The sequence below is a fragment of the Pteronotus mesoamericanus genome, unplaced genomic scaffold, assembly GCF_021234165.1.
Source record: "Pteronotus mesoamericanus isolate MK-2021 breed Mesoamerican mustached bat unplaced genomic scaffold, CSHL_Meso_final contig_116, whole genome shotgun sequence".
NCBI lineage: Eukaryota > Metazoa > Chordata > Mammalia > Chiroptera > Mormoopidae > Pteronotus > Pteronotus mesoamericanus.
In genome coordinates this window covers 21,656,359-21,683,452 of record NW_026555027.1, presented here as the reverse complement: position 1 = coordinate 21,683,452, position 27,094 = coordinate 21,656,359, and the positions used below count along the sequence as shown (strand labels likewise).

The following is a 27,094-nucleotide window of genomic DNA, read 5'->3' as shown; positions in this document are numbered from 1 at the left end:
GAAACTTGATGGTTTTAGGAAGGAGGTTTTGGTTTGTTTGTTTTTAATTGAAATGTTGAAAAGTTTTTATTGATGCTTTAAATGGAATTCAATTTTTAAATATGAGTTGAGTCAGATCTAAAGGAGAAATGCCTGACCATTTTTTTTGCTCGACTGACCGGGGAACATCTACAGGGAAACTTAGTAGAAGAAAATGAGATGCGATTTGCAACTAACAGCTATGCTGCATTTTGAAAGGGAAATTAAATATTGACCAAGGACAATGTCTGTATTTCTTAGTAACTTATCAACAAATGACTCTAGCCAATGGAAAGAAAATCATAATTCGACAGACCTTTTAAATCCGCCAGGAACTCTGAACATCTATCTTTTTTGCCTGACATGCTTAATGACTCTTGCAGCCCTGGCAGGCAGCATTTATTCACTAGTTTCCCTGCTGAAAATGCAGAACAGAACTGTTGTGTCCATGCTTGTGGCTTCCTGGTCTGGGGATGATCTCATGAGCGTCCTGTCGGTGACCATCTTCATGTTTTTGCAGTGGCTAAATGAGGTCCCCGATTACTTCCAGTCTCTATGCACCACCTCTGCCTTACTATATTTATGCCAGGGCCTCTCAAGCAACTTGAAGGCGACTCTCCTAGTCTCATACAACTTTTACACGATGCACAGGACTGCAGGGAGCCAGGCAGCCTCCAGAAGATCCAGCCAGGTGCTTGGCGTGGCACTGACCGTGTGGGCAGCCAGTCTGCTGCTCTCCGGGCTCCCACTGTGTGGCTGGGGCGCTTTCGTGCGCACGCCTTGGGGCTGCTTGGCAGACTGCTCCAGCTCCTACGTGCTGCTCCTCTTCGCTGTGTACACCTCAGCCTTCGGACTGCTCGCCGGTCTCTCGGTCCCGCTCATTCACCAGCTGCTGTGTTCAGACGAGCCACTGAGACTCTACGCCAACTACCAGGAAATTTCCCGCGGAACTTCTACTCCTGGGACCCCATCAACTGCGGAGAGAGTGCTTTCCCTGTCCCCAGATGATGCTCTGGGCCCTGCTCTGCGTTGCTTTGCGGGATGCTCCCCGAGCTCGGACACTGCGTTTGGGCCGGGTCTGCCCGCGACGACTGAGCACGGGCGCGCGCCAGGGCGCACTGCCTCGGCTGGGGCTGGAGCCTGCAGGCGTGAGAACCCGGGGACCCTCTATGGCACCAGGAGCTTCACCGTGAGCATAGCGCAGAAGCGCTTCTCTTTGATCCTAGCGCTGACAAAAGTCATTCTTTGGCTTCCCATGATGGTAAAAGTACAGTTGCTCACTGTGCGCGGGTGGGGTGCGTGTGCCAGACAGTGTGAGTGCATGTTGGGACCAGAGTCCCTGGTTTGGAGTCACCAAGAGACAGCGCAGTTAAGTCCACTTCCAACTGAATCTAGCAGGGTTTTAAAGACCCACTTGTAGTAAGGCAGCTGAATTGTAGCGCTGATCCGCAGAAAAACCTTGATACCAAATGCTTCTTTCAAAATTAAAATTGGGGAGGAGCAGGGAGAGTTTGGGGCGTTAGATACCTAGTTTTCCTAGATTTGTCGTGGCCAAGGGTATTCTCTTCTCTCATGGCAATACCTGGGAGTATTCAGAACGGAAGGTAGTTTTTTTTTTTTAAAGGTGGGCGGGGTGGGGGCCTCTGTGTTTGTTATTTTTCCCCAACCTTCTGTTGCTCTACCCTTCTCTTCTCTCCACTCCTTTCTTGCCTGGTAAGGAGGAAACGCCCACCCCAGCAGGAAGGGAGGAGAGGTTCAATCAGAAGTAAAGAGAAAAGACAGGAGACAAAACAGGCTTTTGTTCAAGCCTCTGTGAGGGATCCCCGTTGGGAGGTGGCAGGGTGGCATCCTGCTCTGACAAGCAGGCCTGGATGGAGAGGAAGGTCCAGGGATGTGACAAAGGGCCATCTGGAGTAACAGGTTCAGCTTTCACAGACATCTGCCTGTTTTCCCTATAGCTTCCTCCGCTTTGTGACTGTGCTTCCTTGGTGGAGACCTAACCTGGCAGCAGGCACAAACCAGGCACTCGGGAGTGTAAACCTCCAAAGTCCTGCTCTGTCTGGAGCATCAGAGATCCCAGGAATCCACCACTAAAGCCAGGGGTGCTGGCCCAGAAGCAGAGCTTCCGGGTCTCAGGCAGTGAAGGGGTCAGAAGAAGAGGTCTTAGGCAGTATGCTTGGGGGAAAGGCTTGGGGAAGTAAAAAATGTGATGCTGGGATATATCTGAAGCTCTCTGCCTTTGCAGATCCACATGGTGGTCCAGCACGTGATGGGTTTTCAGAGCCTTCCCTTCGAGTCACTCAGCTTTCTACTAACCCTGCTGGCTACAACTGTAACCCCGGTGTTTGTCTTGTCCAAACACTGGACCCACTTGCCTTGTGGCTGCATCATCAACTGCAAGCAGGATGCGTATGCAGTGGCATCGGATGGAAAAAAATGTAAGTCTCCAACAGTGGACCCACCAGTTGGGAACAATATGCACACAGCCAAATACAGAAAAGTGGCCTGTTGGGAAAGTTGCCTGAGCAATGAATGAAGTGTCCGAGGACAAATGCAAATGGTAAATAGAGGGAAGAAATTATAATGTGAAACAATTCTTTGCATAGTGTTGGAAGGAAGTTTAGAATGAGGTAAGTTTAAAACAACTCTGTGAAGGGCTTATACATTGAATAATGATTTTATGTAAGAAAGGAAGAGAAAGACTGTATTCAAAACAGCATGAAGTCAACAAAGGCTCTTAGGTGTTATATCCAGTGTAGCTTTTAGCACAGAGTAGAAAATAAATCCATCTTCCAAATCTGCATGAAGAAGCCTGCGCCTGAAAAGAGATGAATTCTCTAAAGAGTTAAAAACTCATTATATTCTAGTCCATTATTATTTATTGGGACAGTAAAAAAAAAAAAACCTTTTTATTATTTTGTTGCTTGTCTTCTTCCAGGGTTTTGAAGAGTTTTCAGTTTAGGCAAAAATGCTTGAAAACAGTTCTAAAACACAATTGAAGTATATACCTTTGCTTCTAGAAAACACACAAAACAAAAAACCCCACAAAACACCTGAGTTTTTAAAAAGGAAAAAGGGAGCAGAGTTTATCAATGTATGTTATACATGAATCTAGCCATGCTATTCACTCCAAAAAAAAAAAAAACTGTCTTAAAAAGGCATAGGAGTGAGCTGATTATAAAACTCACTGGAGTGTGAGTGTTCCCATGCTGAGACAAGAGAAGTTGAGGAATGGCCTGTATATTTTGACTTTGCTTGGAAGAAAAAGGATATTGTTTTGTCATTATAGACAAAGATAGGATGTTGTATCATTTAACAAATCTAAGAATGCATCAATGCACGCTCAAGTACCTATTGCATTAATTGTCCTTTGCTCAGAATAAGCAAGAATATTATTTTTTTTAACAAAGAAGAAATGGTAAATAAAAGCAATTCACATCAGAGACTTATAGGAGTGGTAAAAACTAGAGAACATTAAAGTATGTTCTGTAATCAATTCTGCAATAGGGTTATTTCATTGACATTTTATAATCATTGACAAGCAGTCAAGATCTGGTCATTTTCCATGTATTATTAACATTTAAAATTTAGTATATCTAAACATTTTTCAAATGACCAGTATATTTTTTAGTGTTAAGGATTCCATAAGTTTTATTTTTTAATAAATGCCAAGTTTATATCTTAAATAAAATAGCTATAGAACTTAAAATAATTATGTACTTATGGAGATTAATATCCAGAGCAACAATGATAGAGAATATTAATGACAAATATTTTTCAGGCCACATAGAAGAAAATATAGCTTATAAAATCATTAACAAGTCTGAAAATTCTAACAGTCTTAAAGTGAATGTTTTGCGGCTAAACTAGTGAACTAGCCCTATCTTGCAGCACTTAAGGTTGTGAAAGAAACAAAAAGTGTCTAGTGCCAGTGAAAATGAAAAGTCTTAGTGAAGTGGTGGAAGGCAGTCACTTTAAGGAGTAAAGAACATCTGTGTCAGAGCTGAAAATGAAGCAATACAACAGATTTATCACTGCAAATGGTCTAGGAAGTATTCTGTCTTGTGCAACCAAGATAGAAGAGCCTAAGGTAGAATCAACAATAACATTCACATCTCTTGTTTGGAATCAAAACCATGCCTTTTAAGATCAAGGTAATATTTTTCCTCTAAAATTACCATTGCTCTTATTTGTATTTATTTTAAAATTCAAGAAAGGCATTGGAATATGTAGGCATATAGAAAGAGGCATGGTTTCTAAAATAAAACATTGTGAGAAATATTAATTTAAAACACTTATCATTCAAATGACTCGATTCATTTTTATCACCCCAGGTTCTGCCATAGGGACATTCTTTGAATAACAACAATGCGCTGAGAACCACCCCCGCCCCCATGCACACATTTTTCGTTGCTGGGATGACACAGGCAGAACTTTGAAAGCTCATAGATGGCTCATCCTTAAGTAGGCAGGTGTTTGATCAATTATAGTACTTTGATCCTTAGAGAGTGTGGTTCCGATTTCATTCTTAAGCTTTTTCTCCCTCACAAACTAAGATTCCCCCTTTAAATCTTTATGAGTGAACTCCAGAAGCAAGACAGAAAAATATTTCCTAACTCATAGTATACCAGGGGTTCATTTTGCAGATGTAAATATAATTCCACATCTCACCTTTACTGAATGGAAACTGAGACATGCAACTTAACAGTGAAATTCAATAATTAAAAATAGTGGCAGAAATAATAATTCCTGTTTCCAAAAATAATCTGTATTATTTATGTCTCAAAACAAAAGTATTAAAAATGATTTTAACAGAGAGGTCTCAGGTGGCAGGCACAGACATTGGATATGGCTTTAAGGCTCATTTTGTTTGCACGGCATGTTTTCTTTCTAATTAAATAATTAAAATATTTCACAAAATTTTTTGACAAAATCAGAGTATCTGATTTTGTATTTCACTGAAGAATTATTTTTATAAGCTGATACAATTACATATGTATAACTTATAATTCACAAAGTGTGATTAAAGTGAAAAACTAAAGTAAAAGAGCTAATCATGCTTTATCCAGGAGTTTGCTTTCAGAATAAATACAACATTGTATCTCTTTTTCATAAGTGTAATATAGACTTCAACAGATCCTGACTATGTTATGATAGTCTTTAGGTTTCTTGTAAGTTATTAGTCAAACACTGTTAACTCTGTTAAATTGTTATAACCTATTATCTATCTTAGTTAACTCAGTCAGAATTTATCTGTAACATTAAAGAAAGTCAGTAACAAGAAATTGTTTTTATTGGCTACACTTCATAATTAATGTACTTCCTCTGACTTAAAGACAGCACAACTGAAACATTATGCTTCCATTAACATAATTCCTCTCATGTGTCTGATTAGCAGTAAAGCAACTTCACATAGAATTAATAACTCCAGTTCTGGAATCAGTTAGCTTTAAATTCAAATCTCTTTACTAGGTAAGTCATCTTAGGTGGATTTCCTCTAGCAGCCTCAGTTTTCTTAACTGTAAAATATGACCAATAAGCTTTCCATCATGCAGGGTTGTTGCTGTGTTAAATCCCATGACCTATATACATAACTTGGCCTTCTATTTCCCTGTGGTATCTACCACAATTTCACTTTCTTCTCATAACCTACCTCAGACCATCTCCTGTACCTCAGCAACAGAGAACCTGGTTCTTTACTGGCACATTGGTACACTCTGAACATTCCTTCAAAAACATTACTCATTTATACTTCATATATTCATTGTTATAATATTCAGGTAATAAAATATATATAGCCACAAACATCAATTTTAATGTGTTAAGTGATAATATTGGGATTTTTAATGACAATTTTTATTTGCGTAATGTCCTACATGACAATATGTAACTTTACATCATTTTTAGAGAAAAGAGAAACCCACCAATGATTGAAACATCCTTTTAGTTCTTTCTTTAGTTCTTACTCTCACACTGTTAGAGTAAGTTAAAATTCCTAATTGAATTTTACTGGATTATATTACTAGAAAAAATTAAGTAAAATTATACAAGTGGAAATATTTTGAAATGAGCCATGTTTTGAAAAATGAAAAACCAAACATTAACTTATATTTTATCTACCATTTTTATATAACTTCATTCTAAATACATAAAAATTATCTAGCATTTAATGACATTTACACAAAAATATTGTATCACTTTCTGTCATATTCTCCCTTGTTATTCTATTAAGACTTTGTACCAAATCCACCAACTAATAGTACTATATTGATAGGATACTATCATATTTCCCCTGACTTAAACCATAAAATTTTTATGTATTCCTGATAAACTTTATGTTGTAACTCATCAGGTTTATAGACATGTTGTAAAGTGCTTCAATTCACAGAAATATGTCTTTTTTAAACAATTAATTCCAAGTTTATTTGTGTCAAAAAAGTATCTGCTGTTTTTCCTAGGTTAAAAACTAGAGTATAGCAACATTATCTGATTTTTAATGTATGCATTTAGAAACATAAATGTCAGGAATATTATACATCAAAATATTTAAAGTAGTTATATCTATTGAAGGTGTTGTCCGCTGAGTAACTCACATAATATTAAGAGCTACTTAATAATTGATTTCTAGAAAATAAAATTTATAAACTATATTTTATCCCCAAATAAAGAAATGTACATAAAATTGGTAGACTGAAAAACTAAAACTAAAATTGAATGTATATGAGAGTTTTCTAATTTATGTTTAATTTTTGATACATAAAACTGCTTTAAAGACTGCAGAGTTCTTGGCATTGTATGTATTTCAAGCCCTTCATTATGCAAGTGAGAAAAATTAGGCGCAGAGTTTAAGAATGACTTGAATTTGTGAGGCATAATTACTTTGCATAATTGACAAGAAGTAAATTAAGATAGTTTTTTAATTATAGTAATGAGGTTGAATGCATTTCCCTAATTTTATTTGCTGTGTATATTCAACTGTTGTTTATATCTTCTGCCCTAACCATGGAATTTTTTGTGTTTACTTAGCCAAGAGAAGAGGCTTTGAATTCAATATATCTTTTGAACGAAGTTATGGAATTTATAAAATAGCACCTGAAGATTACTATGATGATGATGAAAATTCTACATCCTATCACAATCTCATGAACTATGAGTGCAAAACTACAAAAGACTCTCAGAGAGACACTCATAATATCTTCAATGCTGTAAAAGTGGAAATCAGCACTACTCCCTCTGTGGACAGCTCCAAACTAAAAGGCATCAACAAAAGCACCAACACTGATAGTCCAGAGGCTAAGGAGGATTCCCACAATAAAAAGGGTGTTGATCCATTGCTATTTAAAAAATCAGAAGTTGATATTCACTACGAAGAAACCACCTTTTTGGAAGGGCCAGAAAGAAGACTTTCTCATGAGGAGAGTCAGAAACCAGACCTTTCAGACTGGGAATGGTGTAGAAGTAAATCAGAAAGAACCCCTCGTCAGGTACAGTAAAGATTATTCTTCATGTAAAATTAAAGTGAGACCAATTATGACAGTAATGAAAAAAATCATCAGTTGTGTATTCAATTCAGTCAAATCCAAGGCTAATTGCACTTGCCTCAATTATTTTCCACAATACTAAACTTTATTTCAAGCTGTCTTTTGATTTTTTAAAATTATTTTTACATCTTCATTCAAAAATCCATCTATTTGTGGGTTGACAGAGTTAAATAGGCTCTTTGAGAATTGTACTCTTTCTAAATTCAGGCTAGACCCTCAGAATTTGTTTCAAATTAGTTAACTTGTAGATTTTATTTTTTTTCTTCATCCACATTCCACAAGTCCCGAAGAGAAGTTTTCTTTTTTCTAACATAAAGGCAAATATTTATACAATTTATAGTGAGGAGAATAGTTCTGCTGTCAATGTAAGAGATAACTTGCCTGTTAATCTTGCTAGAACTAGTCCCTCTAGTATTCAGCACTGAAATAAAGATCTATTCCAGAATGCAGCCAAGTCAGCCTTTTCAAGCCCTGCTGAATGTTCCATCTCTTTAAGGATGGAAGAAAGATTTTATAATTCTTATATAAGTGAAGAAAAATTTGTACATTAATCACATACTATTCTTTCCTAGATTCCGACCTGCCTAGAATGATGAGAGAAACTTTTTATCTTATTGAAATTGTCATGTATTATTGATATGAGATTGTTCTTTCCTCCAAACTCTCATATCTGGAAATTAAATGTGTCCTTGCTTTCCACACTATTAATTTACTAGAAAGAGAAACCTTTTCTTACATGATTTAATAGAAATAAAAGTCCACTTGCACCTGTACTCTGGAATCAAAAGCATAATTCTAGAAATATCTGCTAGAAATAATGCATCATTATTTATATAATGCATTATTATATAAATAATAAAGTTATATATGACCATATAACACCAACTAAATTAAATGGCCTAGAAATATGTGTAAAAATGGTAAAACCATTAAAAAAGAGCTTGGAGATGATTACCACAGAAGTTTGAGCAGTGTTTGTTTTTAGAAAGAGAATAAGCAAAAAACTATACGTGGGGTTCCCTGGGGTGCTGGCAATAGTTTATTTTCTCATCTTACAGTGATTATACCTTTTTATACTACATATGTATCCTTAATGCTCTCTTGAATATTTCACAATTTTAAAGAAGTTAAAAATAAAGCTTGACCAGATGATTCTGATGAGCCCCATTGCCTTGGGCCTCCCACCATGTCCTGCCTTTGCCTTTTGGGTCCATCCAGAACCATCATGTTACACTTTCACTTGCTGTTAACTCAATGGAATATGGTTATCCATTTTTTTACAGTCTTTCTCTTCTCTGCTAACTAAATATTGTTACTTTCCTCAACCTCACTTACTGTCATCCATAACCTTTTAATTACCTAAAACTCAGAATCAAGCAGAATATTCAAGTTGTCTTTCCTCCTTTACTCTCTGAGCTATACTGCTCTTGCAACCTGTGGCCTGTGGGCTGCATATGTTACAGGATGCCTATGAAGGTGGCCCAACACAAAATCATAAATTTACTTAAAACATTATGAAATTTTTTTGTGATTATGTGTCATGATGTATTTAATGTGTGACCCAATACAACTCTTCTTCCAGTGTGGCCCAGAGATGCCAAAAGGCTGAACAACCTTCTGTGCATCTTAAGATCACATTTGCTTACTCAAAAGCCATATTGCACTGCTGGTGTGTTTAACATCAGCTGTCATCCTTATGCCCTTTTGTTCATGCTGCTGCTTAGCCATTTTATACATGTGTGGCCTGTCCTTTGGAGCCAATTATATCTCTGTTCAGTTTCCCTTGTTCCAGTTAGCCCATTTTTCTATTACTTTCAGCATCCTTTTCTAATGTTACTGAAAATGATTTCAGATGCTAATTCTAAGACCTGACCTGTATAATGTCTTCCCAAATTTGTATCACTCATAGTTTAATAAGTCACCCTTCTTATTTGTATCTAACTGTTGATTTTAAATGTGGAGCAAGACAAGGTTAAAAACAGAGGCTTGTTGCACACCATTAGAAACTAGTCCCTTGTTCATTTTGGTTTACATAAAAATGTCTTTAATATTTTGGTTTAAATAGTTATTAATCTTGTTAGTTGCCCTTGCAATCAATATATTTTCCTCCCTCTTATTAATATATATACCATCAGGATATTGTGAGATGCTTTAATGAACTACTAATATAAAATTTTCTAATGAATTTTATTTATATGCTGTTAATTAGTTTATTTAGTCAATACATATTATTCATAGAAACAGTATGGATATAAATACATAAGCTATGTCTGCCTTCACATAGCCAAGTGCAGGGAGTAAACTTTCAAGGACGCCTCTGTAAAGCTACACTTTCCCTGAGGGCTGAACATAGACAGAACATAGACAATGCACATTTAGACCACAAAGGATAGAGCTAGAAGGCCAGTATCCACGAGGACAAAAAGAATTGGTCTAATTAGATGTGGTCTTAGTGAACTCATATTGTATCATCATCTCATAACTTCTTTTTCTTGGTTCTCAAATTTTCATCAGTGGATCTTAGAAACTTTCCAAGAATAGATGTAAATATTATTTTTCTAGTTTATTGATTGATTTCTTTCCACTTGAAAAATGAGAAACATCTGTACAGTTCCAATGTTCAATTTCCCATTAGCTTAAAGGTCATCAATGATGTGTATACAGCAACTTGTCCTAGTAACTTGAGTGCAACTTTTTTGAGAGAGAAATCTTGAACTCTTGCAGTAGCAAGCTTATTTCCTATTATGTCTTTGTTTAAATTGTACTTTCTTAACCTTTACAAGTATTTTCTTTACTTTTATTAAATTTATTGGGTTAATAAGTTGGTTTATTACATTGGTTAATAAGGCTATATAGGTTTCAAGCGTACAATTCTGTGATGCATCATCTGTATATTGCATTGCGTTATCATCACCCAAGCTCAAATCTTCTTTCATAGCCATATATTTGACTCCCTTTGCCCTTTACTCCTTCTCCGAGCTCCCTTCCCACTGGTAATCACCATACCATGAGTTTTTGTTTTTCTTGTCTATTCATTTAGTGCTTTCAGCTGTATATCCCACACATGAGTGAAGACATATAGTCCTTGACTTTTTCCAGCTGACTTATTTTGCTTAGCATGCTAGTTTCAAGATCCATTCATGTTGTCACAAATGACAGTGTTTCATCTTTTTATGGCTCAGTAGTACTTCATTGTATATATGTATCACATTTTCTTTATCCAATTATAAATTGAAGAATATTTTGGTTGTTTCCATGTGTTTGCCACTGTGTAAAATGCTGCGATGAATATAGAGTTACATATATCTTTGCAAATAAATGTTTGTAAACTTTGAGGGGTGATACCCCGAAAAGAGGTTGCTTGGTCATATAGTAACTCTATTCTTAATTTTTTGAAGAACCTCAACATTTTTTTACAGTGAGTGTATCAGTTTACATTCCCACCAACAGTAAATGAAAGTTCCTTTTTCTCCACAACCTTTCCAACACTTATTACCTGTTTCGTTGATAATAGCTTTTCTAACAGGTGTGAAGTAGTATCTCATTGCAGTTTTGACTTGCATTTCCTCAATAGCTAATAAAATTGAACATCTTTTCATATATCTGTTGGCCATTTGTATGTCTTCTTGAGAAAAGTATCTGTTCAAGTCATCTGCTCATTTTTTAACTGGATTTTCTGTTTCGTATTGAACTATATAAGATTCTTATATATTCTAAAATTACCTTACAAAGGATACATATGGAAATTAGGACTGAGCATGTCTGCTTTTCTGCATCATCCCTTGACATAATGGCGCTCACTGTTAACAATGGGTGTATCCTTTTCTTTGATCTTCTAATCTGAACATGTTTCCAAAGGTCCTCTTTCATGCCCTTACTATTTTCATAAGCCACAAATCATTTTCTTAATTTAGCTTTCCTAATACCAGTGATTGCATTTTTGGCAATGAGTCATTTGTTCTATAGCTCCCCCTGAAGCCTGACCTGACTTATACTGCTGAATTACAGAATACAATATTTTTTCTTCCTTAACTTTATTACTTAGAATTATATAGCCAGAATTATAGTCTTGACACTCTTATCTGTCTTTTTTTCAAGTTTGTCCTCTGAAAGTTTAAAAGTGTACAGTTTATTCTATCCAATTTTCCTCCCAGGTAGTATGGATTCTAAGAATAGTTATTTTTTCTCCTTATGTGTCCAACTTTTCCAATTCTGTCAATCATTTCCCCTTATTGTTCAGAATTAGATTCTAAGAAACTGTTCCCTATTGCTTCCTGTACTCTATGTGATATGAAGGTGTTAGCAAAGCAAGGCAAAATATGCTAAACTATCTGCTTTATAGTGAAATATACCTTCAAGGAGGTCACTGGAAAATACTGCTTTGCCTCTAGGCAAACAGACTCTGCTGTCATGACTATATCTCAATTCAAGATCCATCTTTCCTATATCTTAAGTCATGATTTAGAAATCTAAATTCAGTTCACTGACACCATCTGTAAAACCAGAAAAGTTTTGAAATAGCCAGTAAATTAATACCACTTACTAACAAATCACCAATTTATAATAGCACCAGTTTTAAGCAGTTTTAAAAAAATTAAAGGGAAAAAACATTTAAGAATTTTAGAAAATAACATTGTTTTGTATTTCATCCTTTGAAGAGACTTCTTGAACCAGCCCTCCCATCTATTATACAAACATAAGTTGCAAAACCAGGACTCCAACACATTTATTATCCTGTGAAACAGCAAAAATTCTATAGTATTTTAGTGTCAAAATCTAGTAAGTATCTTACCAACATCCATGTATTGGGAGCAAACATTACTCTGAACAAAATGATATTTAAAACCCTTAATTTTCATCATAGACGATGATGTATTTTTTACTCTAGTCTCTTTTGGCATGTTGCAATTGGAGCTTGAGCTTTGGAAACAGGCAGGCCAGAGTTCAGTCTGACCTCCACTTATTTGTACTCTTGTATCTTCATTGATAATATGGGAAAATAATAAAACTGATATTGTGAATATTAAAAAAGATAATGCATATCAAATACTTACTTAAGTGTATAATGCACAGTGAACACACCACATATGAGACTCTTATTCATTCATTGATTATTTAGTTTTTCAGTGTATGGCAGGTGCCAGGCACTATGCTTGGTGCTGGTGGTAGACAGAGCAGTTAAATAAACAGACACTCTGTCACCATAGATTTAATTCATAACATAGAAGAGAGAAAATAAATAAATGAATATTTAGTAAGCAGAGGGTATTATAATATGTATGTCTAACTGGAAACCTAGTAAAGGCTTTGCAGAGTACTAGGTATTTTAATTGATACCAAAGAACAAACAATTTATCCGTCAGGCTTCAAAGTCTATCTTCTTTGTACAATTTCTTCATCTACAATCTTATAATAAAAAAGAAGGAAGATAAACAGACAACACAGATTCATTTCTCCAAGTGTACTCAGTAATTTTAAATTTCTCTCAGAGATATTTAAAATTACTTACAAAAGCACTTATCAACTGAATTTAACTTACTTTCATGATCTTAGGGAGGTCATTTTACAGCTTCTGATTCATCGTAGTAAAAATGTAGCAGGAATTACTCAGAAATAATGTCACTTAATTCAACAGAATACAGTACTGTGTCCCCAGGGGAGGCTCCAAGGTTTTTATATAGAAGAAGCATAGGGATGACAATCCTATACAAGGGACATGTAGAGGGCTTATCTTAAAGAGGTGTTTCACACACTGATTTCCATTTGAGAGCGAACTGCAGTGGCTTTGTGATACCAATGAGGAGCACTGGGAAGGATACGGAGACTCTCCCTTAGATTGCCCATGGCCACAACCACTACATATCACATGAAATATCATCTAAGTCAAGGGACGTAACCTCTCTGGCCCTTAGTAAGCTCGTAGGACTGCTATGAGGATTAGATGTTGTAATATAAATGATTTCAAATACATAAAACCATTTATACATGTACTTGATACTAAAATATAAAAACATAAGCAGTGGAAACTTTAGATATGTATGTCACATAATAGGAACTCTAATATGCTGTTGAATTAATGAACAAATGTCAGTGAAAACCACTGTGTATTTCAGCCTGGAGTGTGGAGGTGACTTAGGTATTCATAATAGATATTTTTCTACTGCCTAGTAAAAAGAACTCAGGTGCCAAATGCAAGGGTTTCTTAATAGTGCCACAAAGATACCTCAGGCCATGCGTTCAAGTACTTCCAACAACCATAGCAGGTAAATGGACCATCTATCTCTGAGTCAGAGGAAAGCTACCAACAATTCTGAAAACACTATACAAGAATTTCGATTCCCATGTAGAGAGTTAAATTCTAGAAGGAATTTGGGTTCAAGATAAAATTCAGAGTAATTAGAAAGGAGGAGTCCAAGACTAGTATAAGAGTAAGTGATATTTATTACACTAAATCATGATTGACAATTTTAAACAATTGTGGTAAAATATAATTTATAAATGGTTTTTCTTATCTTTAAAATATTATCTTTATAATAGTATTTATTCACTTTTCAGTGTTGCTTAAGCTCTATATTAACATGAGAACTCTGGTTTTGTACAAAGGTGAAAAAAAAAATCATCGTAGCCTGAATCTTTGACAAGATATTCACATTATTGATACAAAATTTGATGTATGTTTAATGAACCAGATATTTGGAGGAGTGCCTTATAAAGGAAAATATCCTAAATCTAGCCAGTTGTTCTCAACCCCTCTGAATTTAAAAATTAGGTGACATGCTTGTAAGAAATACCAATACCCAGACCCCACTTCAGACCAATTAAATGAGTATCTCATCTGGTTGTCTCTAGTGTTCAACATTTTTTTAAGCCAATGATTCCAATAAGAAACCTTGGTTGAGCTCTACTAATCTATAATTTATAAATCAAAATTATAAAGTAATAAGAAAAATTGCACCAATTATAATTAGATCCCTTCTTCCACCTTTTATTTTTACTAGGGACACATTCAGCTCTATGAAAGAGATGAGACATCATTTTATACTTAAATCTGAACAAATAGTGAAAACTAAGGAGGGGTGTCTTGATCCATTCTTCTGCCTGCCAACTCAATCAAGTGGTAATAACTGCGAGCATTAGTGAGTAAATGGTATTGCTTCCTCTGAGTCAGTTCCTACAATGATGAGTAATGGCCACTTTTAATTATTTAAGGTCCAAGAGCATATACGGAAATAGTCGGGCTTTTGAACTTATCATTCCAGCCAAATTTCAATTTTAGTAATTATAATCTGCTTGCTTCCTTTCCCCATGATGTTTCAATGCTGCCTTTTCTTTATTTTTAAATTACATTCAAAGCTTCCCCTTCTCAGCTGTGTATATTTGGAAATCATAATGGTTTCAATTCAGATACAAATAGAAATAACCATGCTAAATGATCTATTTTTTAATTTAGGATAAAAAGCCATAAAAATAAGCAAGAAAAATATCAGAGATGGATGAAATTGACACAACTCTACTGGCCCCATAAAGCAACTTACTTTCCCTTGAGTCTTTATTTCAAAGAGTAAAGATTCTTTCCTTTTAAAGCCTCTAGAAATGTCTGAATCAGAAGGAAGAAGGTGCTCTAATCATTATCATAATAGTTATGTGTATAGCAGTTAACCATGTATAAAGGACGTTTACATATATTGCTTAATCTAAACTTCCCTCCAGACAGTCATGGAAGATGTTTTCATTTGCTTTGAGATATAAGTGAAATGAAATGAGATTAATATTCCACTGGTGTGAATATATACCTGGGATTTTATGTAGGTATATAAAACTACATAAATTTATTATAAATTTTACTGATATAAAAGATATGTACCGCACAACTTACAAATGATATTAAAATAGACATTACTTTTTGTTGTAAATTCCATATAGCTACTTGATTCTCACAGAATGCTTTCATTGATTTTTGCCAAAATCTTAAATTCATACACAACCTACAGGTGCAACTGGCAAATAGGTATAGTTTTACTATGAATGCTGGTTCATATTTTTACACAATAATGAGTAAGATGAAAGCGAAACAACAAAGACATACATCGCTTTCTGTTTGTCCATGACATAACTGAATCTTTTTTTATTGAATCAGAGAATAGGTTTCAATTTTCTGTGCTCTTCTACAATGTAATGGCTTAGGTGAGACACACTCCTAATTCTAATGTGTATTAACATTTTTCCACACTTTCATGAGTCTAGGCACATGAATAAAAAAAACCAGGCAAGCACTAATTTATAGCATTTGCTGATTTTCATAGTATAAACACTCCCACCAAGAGCATGTATAATAATAAAATGTAATTAAATAGGAAGTGGTGAGTTTTGAGTGTTCACTATCTTTGTATTTGATATAATTTAGCTTACTGTAAATTTATATAACTTAATTTTTAACAACTGGCTCTCAGGATTAATGAAAATTTTACCAGTCAGGACAAGCCAACTCAAGCTCCTCACTGACGTGCTCCATTCATTCTTCAGCAGGATTCAACATCAAGCACGTGCTGTAACACCCCGTGTCTGATCACCTGCACCTTAGTCTCTCTTTCCCTGCCTGCTTCTTTTTGCTTGAGCATTTCTGCCTCCCTCATTCTTAGAATCTGATTCTTTCTCCATTTTTCCATTTATGATTCTGTCCTTTACCAGGCACGTTGTCCCAGAATGGGTTCAGGAATTGGGTCTTCCTAGTCAACTCTCATCTTTTCCAAAATAATAGGGATTGGATTTGCTTCCATTTCAAATGCAATCTCTCATTCATGAACAGGTATTTCCCTCCCCTCCCCCACACCACTGCTCCAATGGACACAAGGGGCAGTGGGAAAAATTCAAATGTCCGAGGTACATGGCTCGTGTTATAAGTTTTAAACTCAAGACTATTTCTTCTAGTTCAATGTTTAGTAATGTTTTTAAACTATATTCTTTAAAATAAGAAGAAACTGGCAGAAGATATCATCCTCATTCTTTTCCTTCTGTATTGAATTTATTGGGGTGACATTGGTTAATAAAATTATATAGGTTTCAGGTATATAATGCTACAATATATCATCTGTATTTTTTACGTGTCTCCCTCTCTGCCCCAGGCTGGTGGGGCGGTTGAAGACTTAAGGACTAACAAAGAGAAAAAGGGTCTCTTGCCCCTACAAAGCCCTTATATACATAATAAAAATCTACTCTTAGTATTTACATTCCTAAAAAATATTTTATTAATATCAAGATTAATTTGAAGTTATTTTGGAATCATGATATTTTGTGTATCTTCAGATATAATTTCAATTTTTAAACCTCTGAATATGATACCCTATCAAATTCGGTAATATTTAATTTAGATGGGTACTGTCCAAACTGAGTTAAAATTAGTTTTAGATTTAGGGAGACTTTGAAACAAACAAGAATAGCAAAGTCAACTTACTATAGATGGGAGCATTTTTAAGACTCCCACTGTAGTAACTTAAAAGTCACAAAACAAAAGAACATTATGAATATATATATACAGGGTGGGGCAGAAGTATGTTTACAGTTGTGAGTACGTGAAACACAGAGTTTATTCTTATTACTTACTAATTATTATATTATTTTCCATATGAACAACTGTAAACTTACTTTGCACCACCCCTTATATATTTGAGCAGATATATTTATAATTAAGAATGCTATTTCTTTAGTTGTATCTTAAAAATATAAATTCCTTAAGAAATCAATGACATGTAACCTCTACTATTCCGTGACAATTAGCTGCTGACTTTAATTCTTAGTGTCTTAGTTACCTGTCTTATAAAATGACAATAGTTACCTTGTCCCCACACTAATGGAGCTTGATCTGAATAAAAATTTTACACATAATTTGTAAGTTGAAGCCTACCTGGCGAACAAAAAATAAAAACCTGCTTGGAATGAAATGTTCCAGTCAAAATCTTACTGAATTCCAATCACTTCATTACTCTTTAGACTCAGGTTGAAAAGTAGATACACATTAATTAGCACATTTATAATTCTTGATAGCTGCTCCCCACATTAAGTCCAAGGAATCAAGAAAAGTATTAATAGCAAGAAACATACAACTTTCAAATAGTAAATAAATATTTTGAAGTCCTGGCTGTGTTTACCTATTAAGAAATTACTTTTACACGATTTCCTGCTTTCCCACATCCAGTTTTTCGGCTGTATACATCAACGTTTGGACATTACCTTTATTTGACAGGATATATAATTTTTTAGGTAAATAGATTTTAGTGATGTTCTAGAAATTACTAAACAATCTGATTTTAAAGCTATTTCCCCAAATCTGTTCACAGCCTAAGAATAAATCAGTTCTTACGAGAATTATTAACTTGCTGTTTTAGGTCAGCATCTCAATCTTTAGTTCTGTTTTAGCCTCCTAGCAGGTTGGTATCCAAGCACTCACTTTTCCTTCTAAACTATTCAGATTTTAAAAATTTCTTTTTCATTATAATTTTTCACATATACAAATTATAGACTTGATGATCTAAAAACATATTTCAGGCTCGAAATCTGTAAAAAAGCAATTACTCTTTTTACAAAGCAAGAAGAGAGTACTCAGCTTGACAAACTAATAGAAACTACCCATTTAAAAGTTGTTAGAAAGCAATTATTATAAGGCCTCTGTCAGCTGATTGGTTAATGCTAGTCAGTGAACATCTGCATATCTACAACACTTAGATTTAGGATTAAGCTTTCCAATTGTATTCTACAATAACTCATACTTGTTAATTTAGTTGTTAATTTAAATTGGCCATTTTGTCTCCTTTTCTGGGACCAGGCCTTTATGCTCTAAAGATGCATTGTCCAATAATACAGCCATTAGCCACATGTGGCTAAGCCTAATTTAAATTAAATAAAATTAAATAACATGTAGAAATCATTTTCTCAGTATCACTAGCAACATTTCAAGTGCTCAGTACTACATTTGTCAGTCTAGTGGCTAATTCAGTGGAAGCGAAGTCACAGAACATTTCTATCACTGCAAAAGTTCTGTTGGATAGAACTGTTCTATAGCTTCTGGGATTTAAAGTTTATTTAAGTAACTGAGGGGCATTTTTTTCTTCTCATCTGTTACTGCCAAAATCAGGTTTTTATAAAGAGGAAATCAGAGAGACTCATGACTCAAATTCCATCCCGACCACTTCCAAATCAAGGCGAGTGCCACCCCAAACCCAGGAGGCTTCAGTCTGCACTAAAAGACCTACAAAGTTTTTGCTTTTATATACTGGGTGTGCAAAAATAGGTTAACAGTTGTTTGTATGGAAAATAATATTATAATTAACAAGTGGTAATACAAGAATAAACTCTGTGTTTTACATACTCACAACTACACACCTAGTTTTACTCTGCCCTGTATAATGACACCAGCAGACCTAGTGTTTCCTCAGCTTATTTCTAAGGAAGGCTAATAGGAGAGAAGGTGTTTCCAAAGATGACTTGGACCCATTTCCCAGGTGACCTGGATAAGTTTGAATGCATTTTATCCCCACCGCAAGTGATTCTTCTTTCCTCTGTGCCTTTTTAAATGCATGTCTCTCTATACCCTGTCTTCAATACTCAGTTTTTATAATTATGTGTCTGTCATCGTCACTGGATTACGATTGAATCTTTTTAATCTTTGTATTTCTCAGAGCCTTGTGTGGTACCTGGTGTGAACTTAATATGCCATAATGATAAATGAATAAATGATGTTGGCATCAACCACCCTCTCTCAGATTTTCCTATGAGTGGCTATACTTTCTTGAAACTCTGAGGAAATCCATTTGTTCTTTCTCCTCTCTTGTGTTAACTCCCACTCCCACTGACTAGAGCATGCCCTCCTATGGAGAAAGTGACTCCTTTATTTGTTTATATTTGTGACGTGTTGAGCTTAACAGTGATCCTGGTTTTCCCAATAGTGTTTAATGCATCAGGAAGAATCCTGTCCTTCCTCCACCTGTGCCGTGAATGACAGAGGTCTGTGCTAGTGTAGTCAAGCTCCAGGTCACACAGATGGGTTGGAGTCAAGTTCAGGGCAAGACAATCAGATGGAAGAGAGCCAGGGAATGGTAAGCAATAGATTATGATCTGCCTGCCCCTGTTCCTGCTCGTCAGCTCCACAGGCCTTGCTGGGGAGGAGCCAAAGCTATGTTTTCCGAATGCTACTTCCAAGGTACCAGAAAGTTACTCTTGAGTTAGTTCTCAGGTAAGAGCATAAATCGAAGCCTGAGTATTTACAAACTCAGGAAATTCAGAAATAAGGGCTTTTGATGCAATAGAAACCTGGAGAGAAAGGGAGAGACAGAGGAAAAGACAAAGAGAAGTTGTTTGAAATTCTCCTGATACACTCAGGGAAAAAAAAGGAAAACTGAATTCCAAATTGATATTTTTCCCACAAGTTACGGTTCACAGGACTGCATATATTTTGGAATGTTGCTATTTACTCAGAAATTTACAGTTAATTTTCTGCAACTAATTTTGTACATGAGAAAAACTAAATGTAAATATGCTTTTTTTTTTTAAGATATCAATATTCTTTTTTTCTTTTTTTAAATTTTATTTTAATTTATTTTTTCAAATACATTTGTCTCTGCCTCCCCCCCACCGCTTTCCCTTGCCCCCTCTCTTCTTCCCTCCCTCAGCCCTTCCCTTTGGTTTTGTCAAATATAAGGTAGCATAGAAACATTGGGATTTTCCAAACAAGTCATTAACTGAAACAATTTTCTAAAACAATCCCTCAAAAAATGGCATTTAGAAAATGTATTAGAAACTGTATGATTCACATATCAGTATGCTTTCCTCTCTCCAACTCAAAACAGGCAAGACATTGCTATTTATTTATTTTAAATACCTCTGCATCTTCAGGCAAGTTACAAAAATCAGTGTTCCTGCACAAAAACCATGCTCAGGCATATATTTTTCTCACTTCATTTCTCTAGTTAAAGCACAGGGATTCACAGGATGCAGTCTGTTTAATAAAAGAAAACTGCACCAAAGAGTGAAAAATATTTCCAGGTGGTTTTTTCTCCTCAGGATAGATTTTTCAGCACTTGGGAGAGTATCAGGGCTTGCCTGATGTGATGGTCTTAACGCACTCTCTCATGAGAGACCCTGGTTCTTTATATGTGACCTCGTTTACTTTCCACCATCCCCATCATGGAGGGGAAGGTACAGCCTTTTGAAGTTGAATGAAACATCCAGAGATAGTAGAGAATTGAACTGAGGAACTAATTAAAGCTCACTGATTCCTATTCTGCCAAAATTGAAGAACGCGTGAGTCCTGACCTGTGCTTGGATCCAGTCAGGTTTGAGTTTGTTAGGTCACTGCATCTCGACCTTAAGTGGTGTAGGGAGAATGTGGGGATACTTCTGACTAGGCCTGTACTATTCACTCAACCATTCACTGAGCCCAGGGCTGAGGTACTAATATTCAAAGGCAGAAAGACAGCCCTTGCTCTCAAGTAACTCAAAGATTAGGAAAAGTGAGAAGGCACAGATAATGACACTATCTCAAGATAATTGAATACTGCGGTTTGTGCAAAAGTGCTACAGGCATAGCTCATTCTGCCAAATGAACTGAAACCTCACAGCTCCTACAGCGGTTCACCCTGCAGAAGGCGTCGGGGGAGGAGAGCGCGCTCCGGCCCCTGCAGGGGTGGGGAGGCCAGGGACTTAGCACATTGCATTTGGGTATAAAGTTTCTGCTCCAAAATTGCAGTGAGAGGTATTGTTTATATATATTCAGTGACACTTTTTAATATGTAGCATGTAGTGTGCATAATCCTGACTTCCTCTTGGATATTTCTTTTAAAGGGAAAAAGAGAAAAATACACTTTAATTCTTCTTCCAAAAGAGAAAAATGAATGTATCCCAGATTGAACAGGAGGAAATATGTAAATTATTATAGTATTTAAAAAAAAATATTGACTCTTACCCTGACCAGTGTGGCCCACTTGGGCATCATCTTGCAAAGTGAGAGGTTGCTGGTTTGATTCCCAGTCATAGCACATACTAGGTTGCGGGTTCGGTCCCTGTTCAGGGCTTATATGAGAGGCAACCAATAGATGCTTCTCTCTCACATTGATATTTCTCTCCCTCTTTTTCTCCTTCCCTTGCCCTCTCTCTAAAGAAATAATTAACAGATTATTATAAAATAAAATAAAATATTGACTCCTACTCAGACATTTCTAACTTAATTAACTATAAAATTGCTTTTGCAAAACCAGTTATAAATTAATATTTTAGATGACAAATCTTAGTGTTAGCTCCATGAGGATTAAATGTGCACTGGCTATGTCTTCTTTTTTTGTTCCTAATCCTGTGTTTTCTTCAGCAATATCTTTCACAGAGATTTCTTGCCCATGTAGATCACACAGTTCATCTAAGTCCTAGGTGGACTCGAGAGTGAGAGGTGGTCTACCCCGGGGATGTGATGAATGTTGCCTTAAAGAACTGGCTTATGCTACAAAGCACCTCCCTGTGCAGTCAGGGAGAGGAATACAGGCTTAATTGTGGAATTCTGATCTCTTTTAAAATGTCTGAACAAACAGCCTTCTCCCTGGGATCAGCAGTAGCAAGCTGCAACAGCAGCACCCTCCTCCCTTGACTTAGTATTTTCTTGAGGTCCAGTCTGAACGTTTTTGGCAGGAACTTGTCAGGCGGAGTCTGTATAGTTGAAAACAAAGGTAGATAAATATTATTGGGCCTTCAGAAACAGTGTCTACCTCTCTGCAGTTGTGTAAGTTGTAACTGTGGGTCTCTGGAGTCAGAGCCAGGTGCTTTGAAGCTGGCACTTTCTACTGATTTATGACTATTGTTTGACCTCTTTTTGACCCTCAGTTTCCTCAACTGAGAGGGAATAAAAATACTCACCTCACAGGGTAGTGAGGTAAAACAAACTAAAATTATGAAGCATCTTTCAAATATTATTCATTAAATATGTATTTATTCATGTATTCATTCAACTAATATTTGTTAAGAGCCATTAGTCATTCCTCCTTATCTGTACTAAAAAGTCAGAAAGTTACAGAAGTTTGTGAAAGTTATTGCATTGGAGAACTTTAGAGTTATGTCTGTCCCTCAACCAGTTCCTAAGGACAAAGTCCATGTGAAGGTTCGAGGGTAAACGAACAAAAAAAGGAGCTCCCCTAAATTACACAGCTGGTACGCTGTCTGGTCAAGATCCTATCCAGAGTGTCGGACTCCAGGGTTCTTTTTCCCCTCTCTTCTTGCCCTGCTCACTCCCCCCAGTAACTATGAGAGCACTAGGTAGTCATTGAGAGAGGGCAATGATGGGTTTATCAAAATATTATGAAGGACAAATAGCTGATTTATTGAAGTTTTATGAGTTAGTCCCCAAGGGTGTCATACTTATAGTAAGAGTTCCTCTTCTGAGTTTTACGTTTTTCAGTACTCACTCCTAGTATATGACATTAATGCCTATTCTGGATATTCCATCTCCCAAGGGTCCCCAGAGTCTGGAATAACCTCCAAAGTCATCAACCTTTCCTTGCCCGATAGTAAGAAGACTTCAAGTTTCTTTCCATTAAATAACTTCTCTACCTAACAACATTTAAACACCAGACACAGACTGACCCATATATGACCCATAAGCTCAGATATGCACTATATACTTATATCCTTTAAGAAATATACTTATATCTTCTAAGATATCCTATTTCTCAAAACACAGGCATGCACACAACCATACTAACAGAACAAATAATATGCATTTGAGGTTGTAACTAATATATATATATAATATAAATATATATATATAAATATATATATATTTATATTTGGGGAAGTCCATAAGAGAAGTTGGTAGAAGAGAAAGTGAAGAAGAGTCAGAAATGACTAATATATTACCCCTCTTCTGCCTAAGAGAAGTACTATATTCTGTAATTATTATATAGCTAAAAAGAGTAGTCATTCTGATGATGGTATTCCAACCATCGAAGTAAATTAGCTCTACCCTGACACGCAGGAATAATTATACATATAAGCCCCCAGAACCTTGGGTGATTTTCTTGTTATTGGGCATGATTTGGACTCTAGCTCTGGCTCTGGGACTGATTATGTGACGCTCATCAGGCTCTTTGCCTTTGTTTTCTCACCTGAAAAATGAGACATTTAAGAAAAACAGAAAGTCTAGAACTAGTAACCCTTAGGTCTTTTCTAGCCTTATGATACTGTGGTCTATAATTCTTATAGACACTGCACTCAAATTTGTCCCACAAATTTGACTTCATGATGTTTCTCTCTCCAGGGTATTAAGGTTTTCTCTGTTCCACTTATAAAAACCCAATTTTTAGGCTTCCATGGCCTAAACTATATAGTTACCTCAGTTGGTATTTCTTACTATATGTTTATTTTCCTTCCTCAACCGTTAAGATAAAGCTGTAGCACCTTTGTTTCTCAAGCATATGCCCGTGGATTACAGGACACTGAGTACTGAGGAATTTGCCATACAGAGTATAAATCAGGGCTTTGTCATGAGAAAAGCCTAAGTGAATGGTCAAGTGTTTTCCAGAGTCCACTCATATCTGGTCAATAAGCAGTTTACAACCCTTCTGGGTACCGAGTACTAAACTCTATATTCACTGTCAAGGGCCGAAAACAAAATAACAATGGAACATGCAGCTTCTTTTTAAAAAAAGAAGTCTGCATAGAAGGAGGTACTGCAGCCTCAGCCAAACCCTACTTGAATTGTCTCCTTATCTTGGACTTAAAAGAAGCAGAGGTGATAGCATGTGGCCTGAGGTGGCCTCAATGAGGCCTGCTTCAGCCACGGGGCCATTTTCAGTTTCCACTTTCCTCAGCTCTCCTACAGCTGAGTCAACTAATTCCATGTTCTGCAGATCAGCCTCACTATTTATTTTCAGGGCAGTTGGATTTTAGTAGGCTATAAATAAGTAGCCTCGGGTCCTATGTCTCCATTCATTCAGGCTTATTATAGCATCTCTTTTTCTGCAGGCTGGCACCGGCTACCAGGCACAGACGCTGTGTCCTGGGTTGCCCTCACTATGATCTATACTACATTCTCTTTTCTTTCTTTTTTTAAAAATTAATTTATGTTTTTTTCCAAATACATTTGTCTCTGCCTTCCCCCTACCACTTTCCCCTGCCCCCTCCCCCCTCTCCCTCTACACTACATTCTCTACTCTTTCCAGATCTTGACACCCCCATCTCAGCCCTAATCCTGCCACCCAATTAGAGAGTCCACATAGAAGACAGAGCAATTCACCAATGCCCAGTTTCCTGAAGCAGCAATTTTCTGAATGATTAATTCACTGAATTTAATAAATGTGTCAACATAACAACTATTTATTGTAAGAAACTTTTTAATATATTAAGTGAGTTTTGATATATTTTTATTGAGCATATATTTAAGAATATGTTTTATCTGAATATTATCAAGAATATATTCTCCTTGAATATATTAAATATGAATACTCTTTTTATGACTCTACTAGTGAACTTAATGAACTTTAATACCCTCAGGATTTACCAAGTTAAACATTATTTAAAATACAGCTGGAATAAAAGATATTAATTGAATATATTCAAGAGGACTATTTCTCTTATATTAGGTTTCTATAAATGGTAAGTGTGATCAAAAAGTAGCATGACAAATTGATCCTTTAAGAAACTGGCTTTCTGACCTGGCTGGTATGGCTCAGCGGATTGAGTGCCAGCCTGTGAACCAAAAGGTCGCCAGTTCAATTCTCAGTCAGGGCACATGCCTGTGTTGTGGGCCAAGTACCTAGCTGGGGGCATGAAAGAGGCAACCAATTGATGTATCACTCATACATTGCTGTTTCTCTCCCTCTCTGTCTCCCTCCCTTCTTCTCTCTCTAAAAAATAAATAAATAAAATATTATTTTTTAAAAGAAAAGAAATTGACTTTCTGCAAAATGGTTTTGGCAAAAGGATCTAGAGCCAGACGCGTGCTGTTTCTATGCTTCCTTGGATAGGTCTCCTATACCAATGGTCAGCCTTTCTGGATTTCTGAATTTTTCTCACACCACCCACCCCTGGCTGAGCTCTCTACATCTGGTCCCTGGTCTTAACTGGAAAACATCTCTTCCTGATGCAGCTGAGCCTTAGTAGTGACTGAAATGTTATTGCTGACTACCTTGTCTTTTTACCTAAAAGGAGCTATATAGTGCTGAGGCTCAACCTCCCCTCCCGCTTGTTTGGTCTTTGAAACTCAGTTTTCAAAATTGTCCTAGTCTCTTCTAATAATGCCAGAGTTAAAAGGAAGCTTAAAAACTGACAGGAAAATATGTAACTTCTTATCTTGAAAAGAAGTGTTCTGGTTTTTAACAGAATTACTTGTGTTGGAAGATTTAATATTGTTTGGAGTATGAAAGAAGTAGCTGGGCAGCAAAATAAACAATTATGACATTAATTTGATTCATTTAAATTGAGAATAATATTTCCCCTCTTTCTCTTGCAAAGACAAATGCATATTCCTAAGAAATTTATGCTAGAAATTAATCACATCTTTTAAGAAAAATAGTGTATCTCACCAAATATAATTTTGAATGTTATGACTTAACAACATATGACTTCAATACTTTTGCATAAATGGACTTCAAATCATTACCTTTATTTCTCTGATTAGATCTTAGTAAGTTGTTATATGTTTCAAAGACTTTTTTATCTTTTAGTTCCTTACCCTACTCCCACCAAACATAATGAACTTTGTATTAAATATCTTAACAGCAATTAGACATTTCTGGTATGGTAGAGAATGTTGCAGAATAGTAATTGGTTATAAAAAAACTTGAAGACCAACAGAACTGAATTAACTGGAAAATACAGTAATTCAAACAATAAAACCTTATTTTGTTGGCACTTGATAAAAAGCACATGAAAATATCCTCAATATCATTAGACAAAGGCAGATTAAAACCACAGTGACGTACCACTACACACCCACTAAAATGGCTGCAATCGAAAGGATAGACGCTAGTAAGTGTAGACGAGGATGTAAAGAAACTGGAACATTGCCGGTATAATGTAAAATTGGATACTCCCTTTGGAAAAGAGTTTGGTGGTTTCCAAAAGTGTTAAACATAAACTTATGCAGCCCAGCAGTTCCACTCCTAGGACTACACCCAAGAGAAATGAAAACATACGTTCCTGAAGCCCTATTCATAAGGCAATAACAAAAACCCAAAAACCTACAAACAGTACAAAAGTCCATCAAGTGAGGAATGAATAAAAGATGGGATGATATACCCACACAATGGGATGCTATTCGTCAATAAAAAGGAATGAACTACCAATACATATTACCACATGTAAAAACTTCAAAAACTGTATGCTAAGTGACAGAAGCCATCTTACATGGTTCCATTTATAGGGAATGTTCATAAGATTTAAGTCTATACACACAGAAAACAGATTAGTGGTTTTCCAGGGGCTGGGAGCCAGAACAGGGATTAAATGAAAATGATCATGAGAAAACTTTTTATGGGGGGGGCGGGGATGATGATGGAAATGTT

General features: G+C 36.0%; 1 protein-coding gene across 1 annotated transcript in view; it reads left to right on the top strand.

The window, feature by feature from the left end:
* Positions 1-262: 262 nt before the first annotated feature.
* GPR149 (G protein-coupled receptor 149) overlaps positions 263-27,094 on the top strand; it is a 53,734-nt gene continuing 26,902 nt past the window's right edge. The window contains exons 1-3 of the mRNA XM_054576761.1: positions 263-1,279; positions 2,264-2,456; positions 7,045-7,502. Coding sequence (XP_054432736.1) covers positions 263-1,279; positions 2,264-2,456; positions 7,045-7,502 — 1,668 coding nt within the window. The remainder of the gene's footprint in view (positions 1,280-2,263; positions 2,457-7,044; positions 7,503-27,094) is intronic.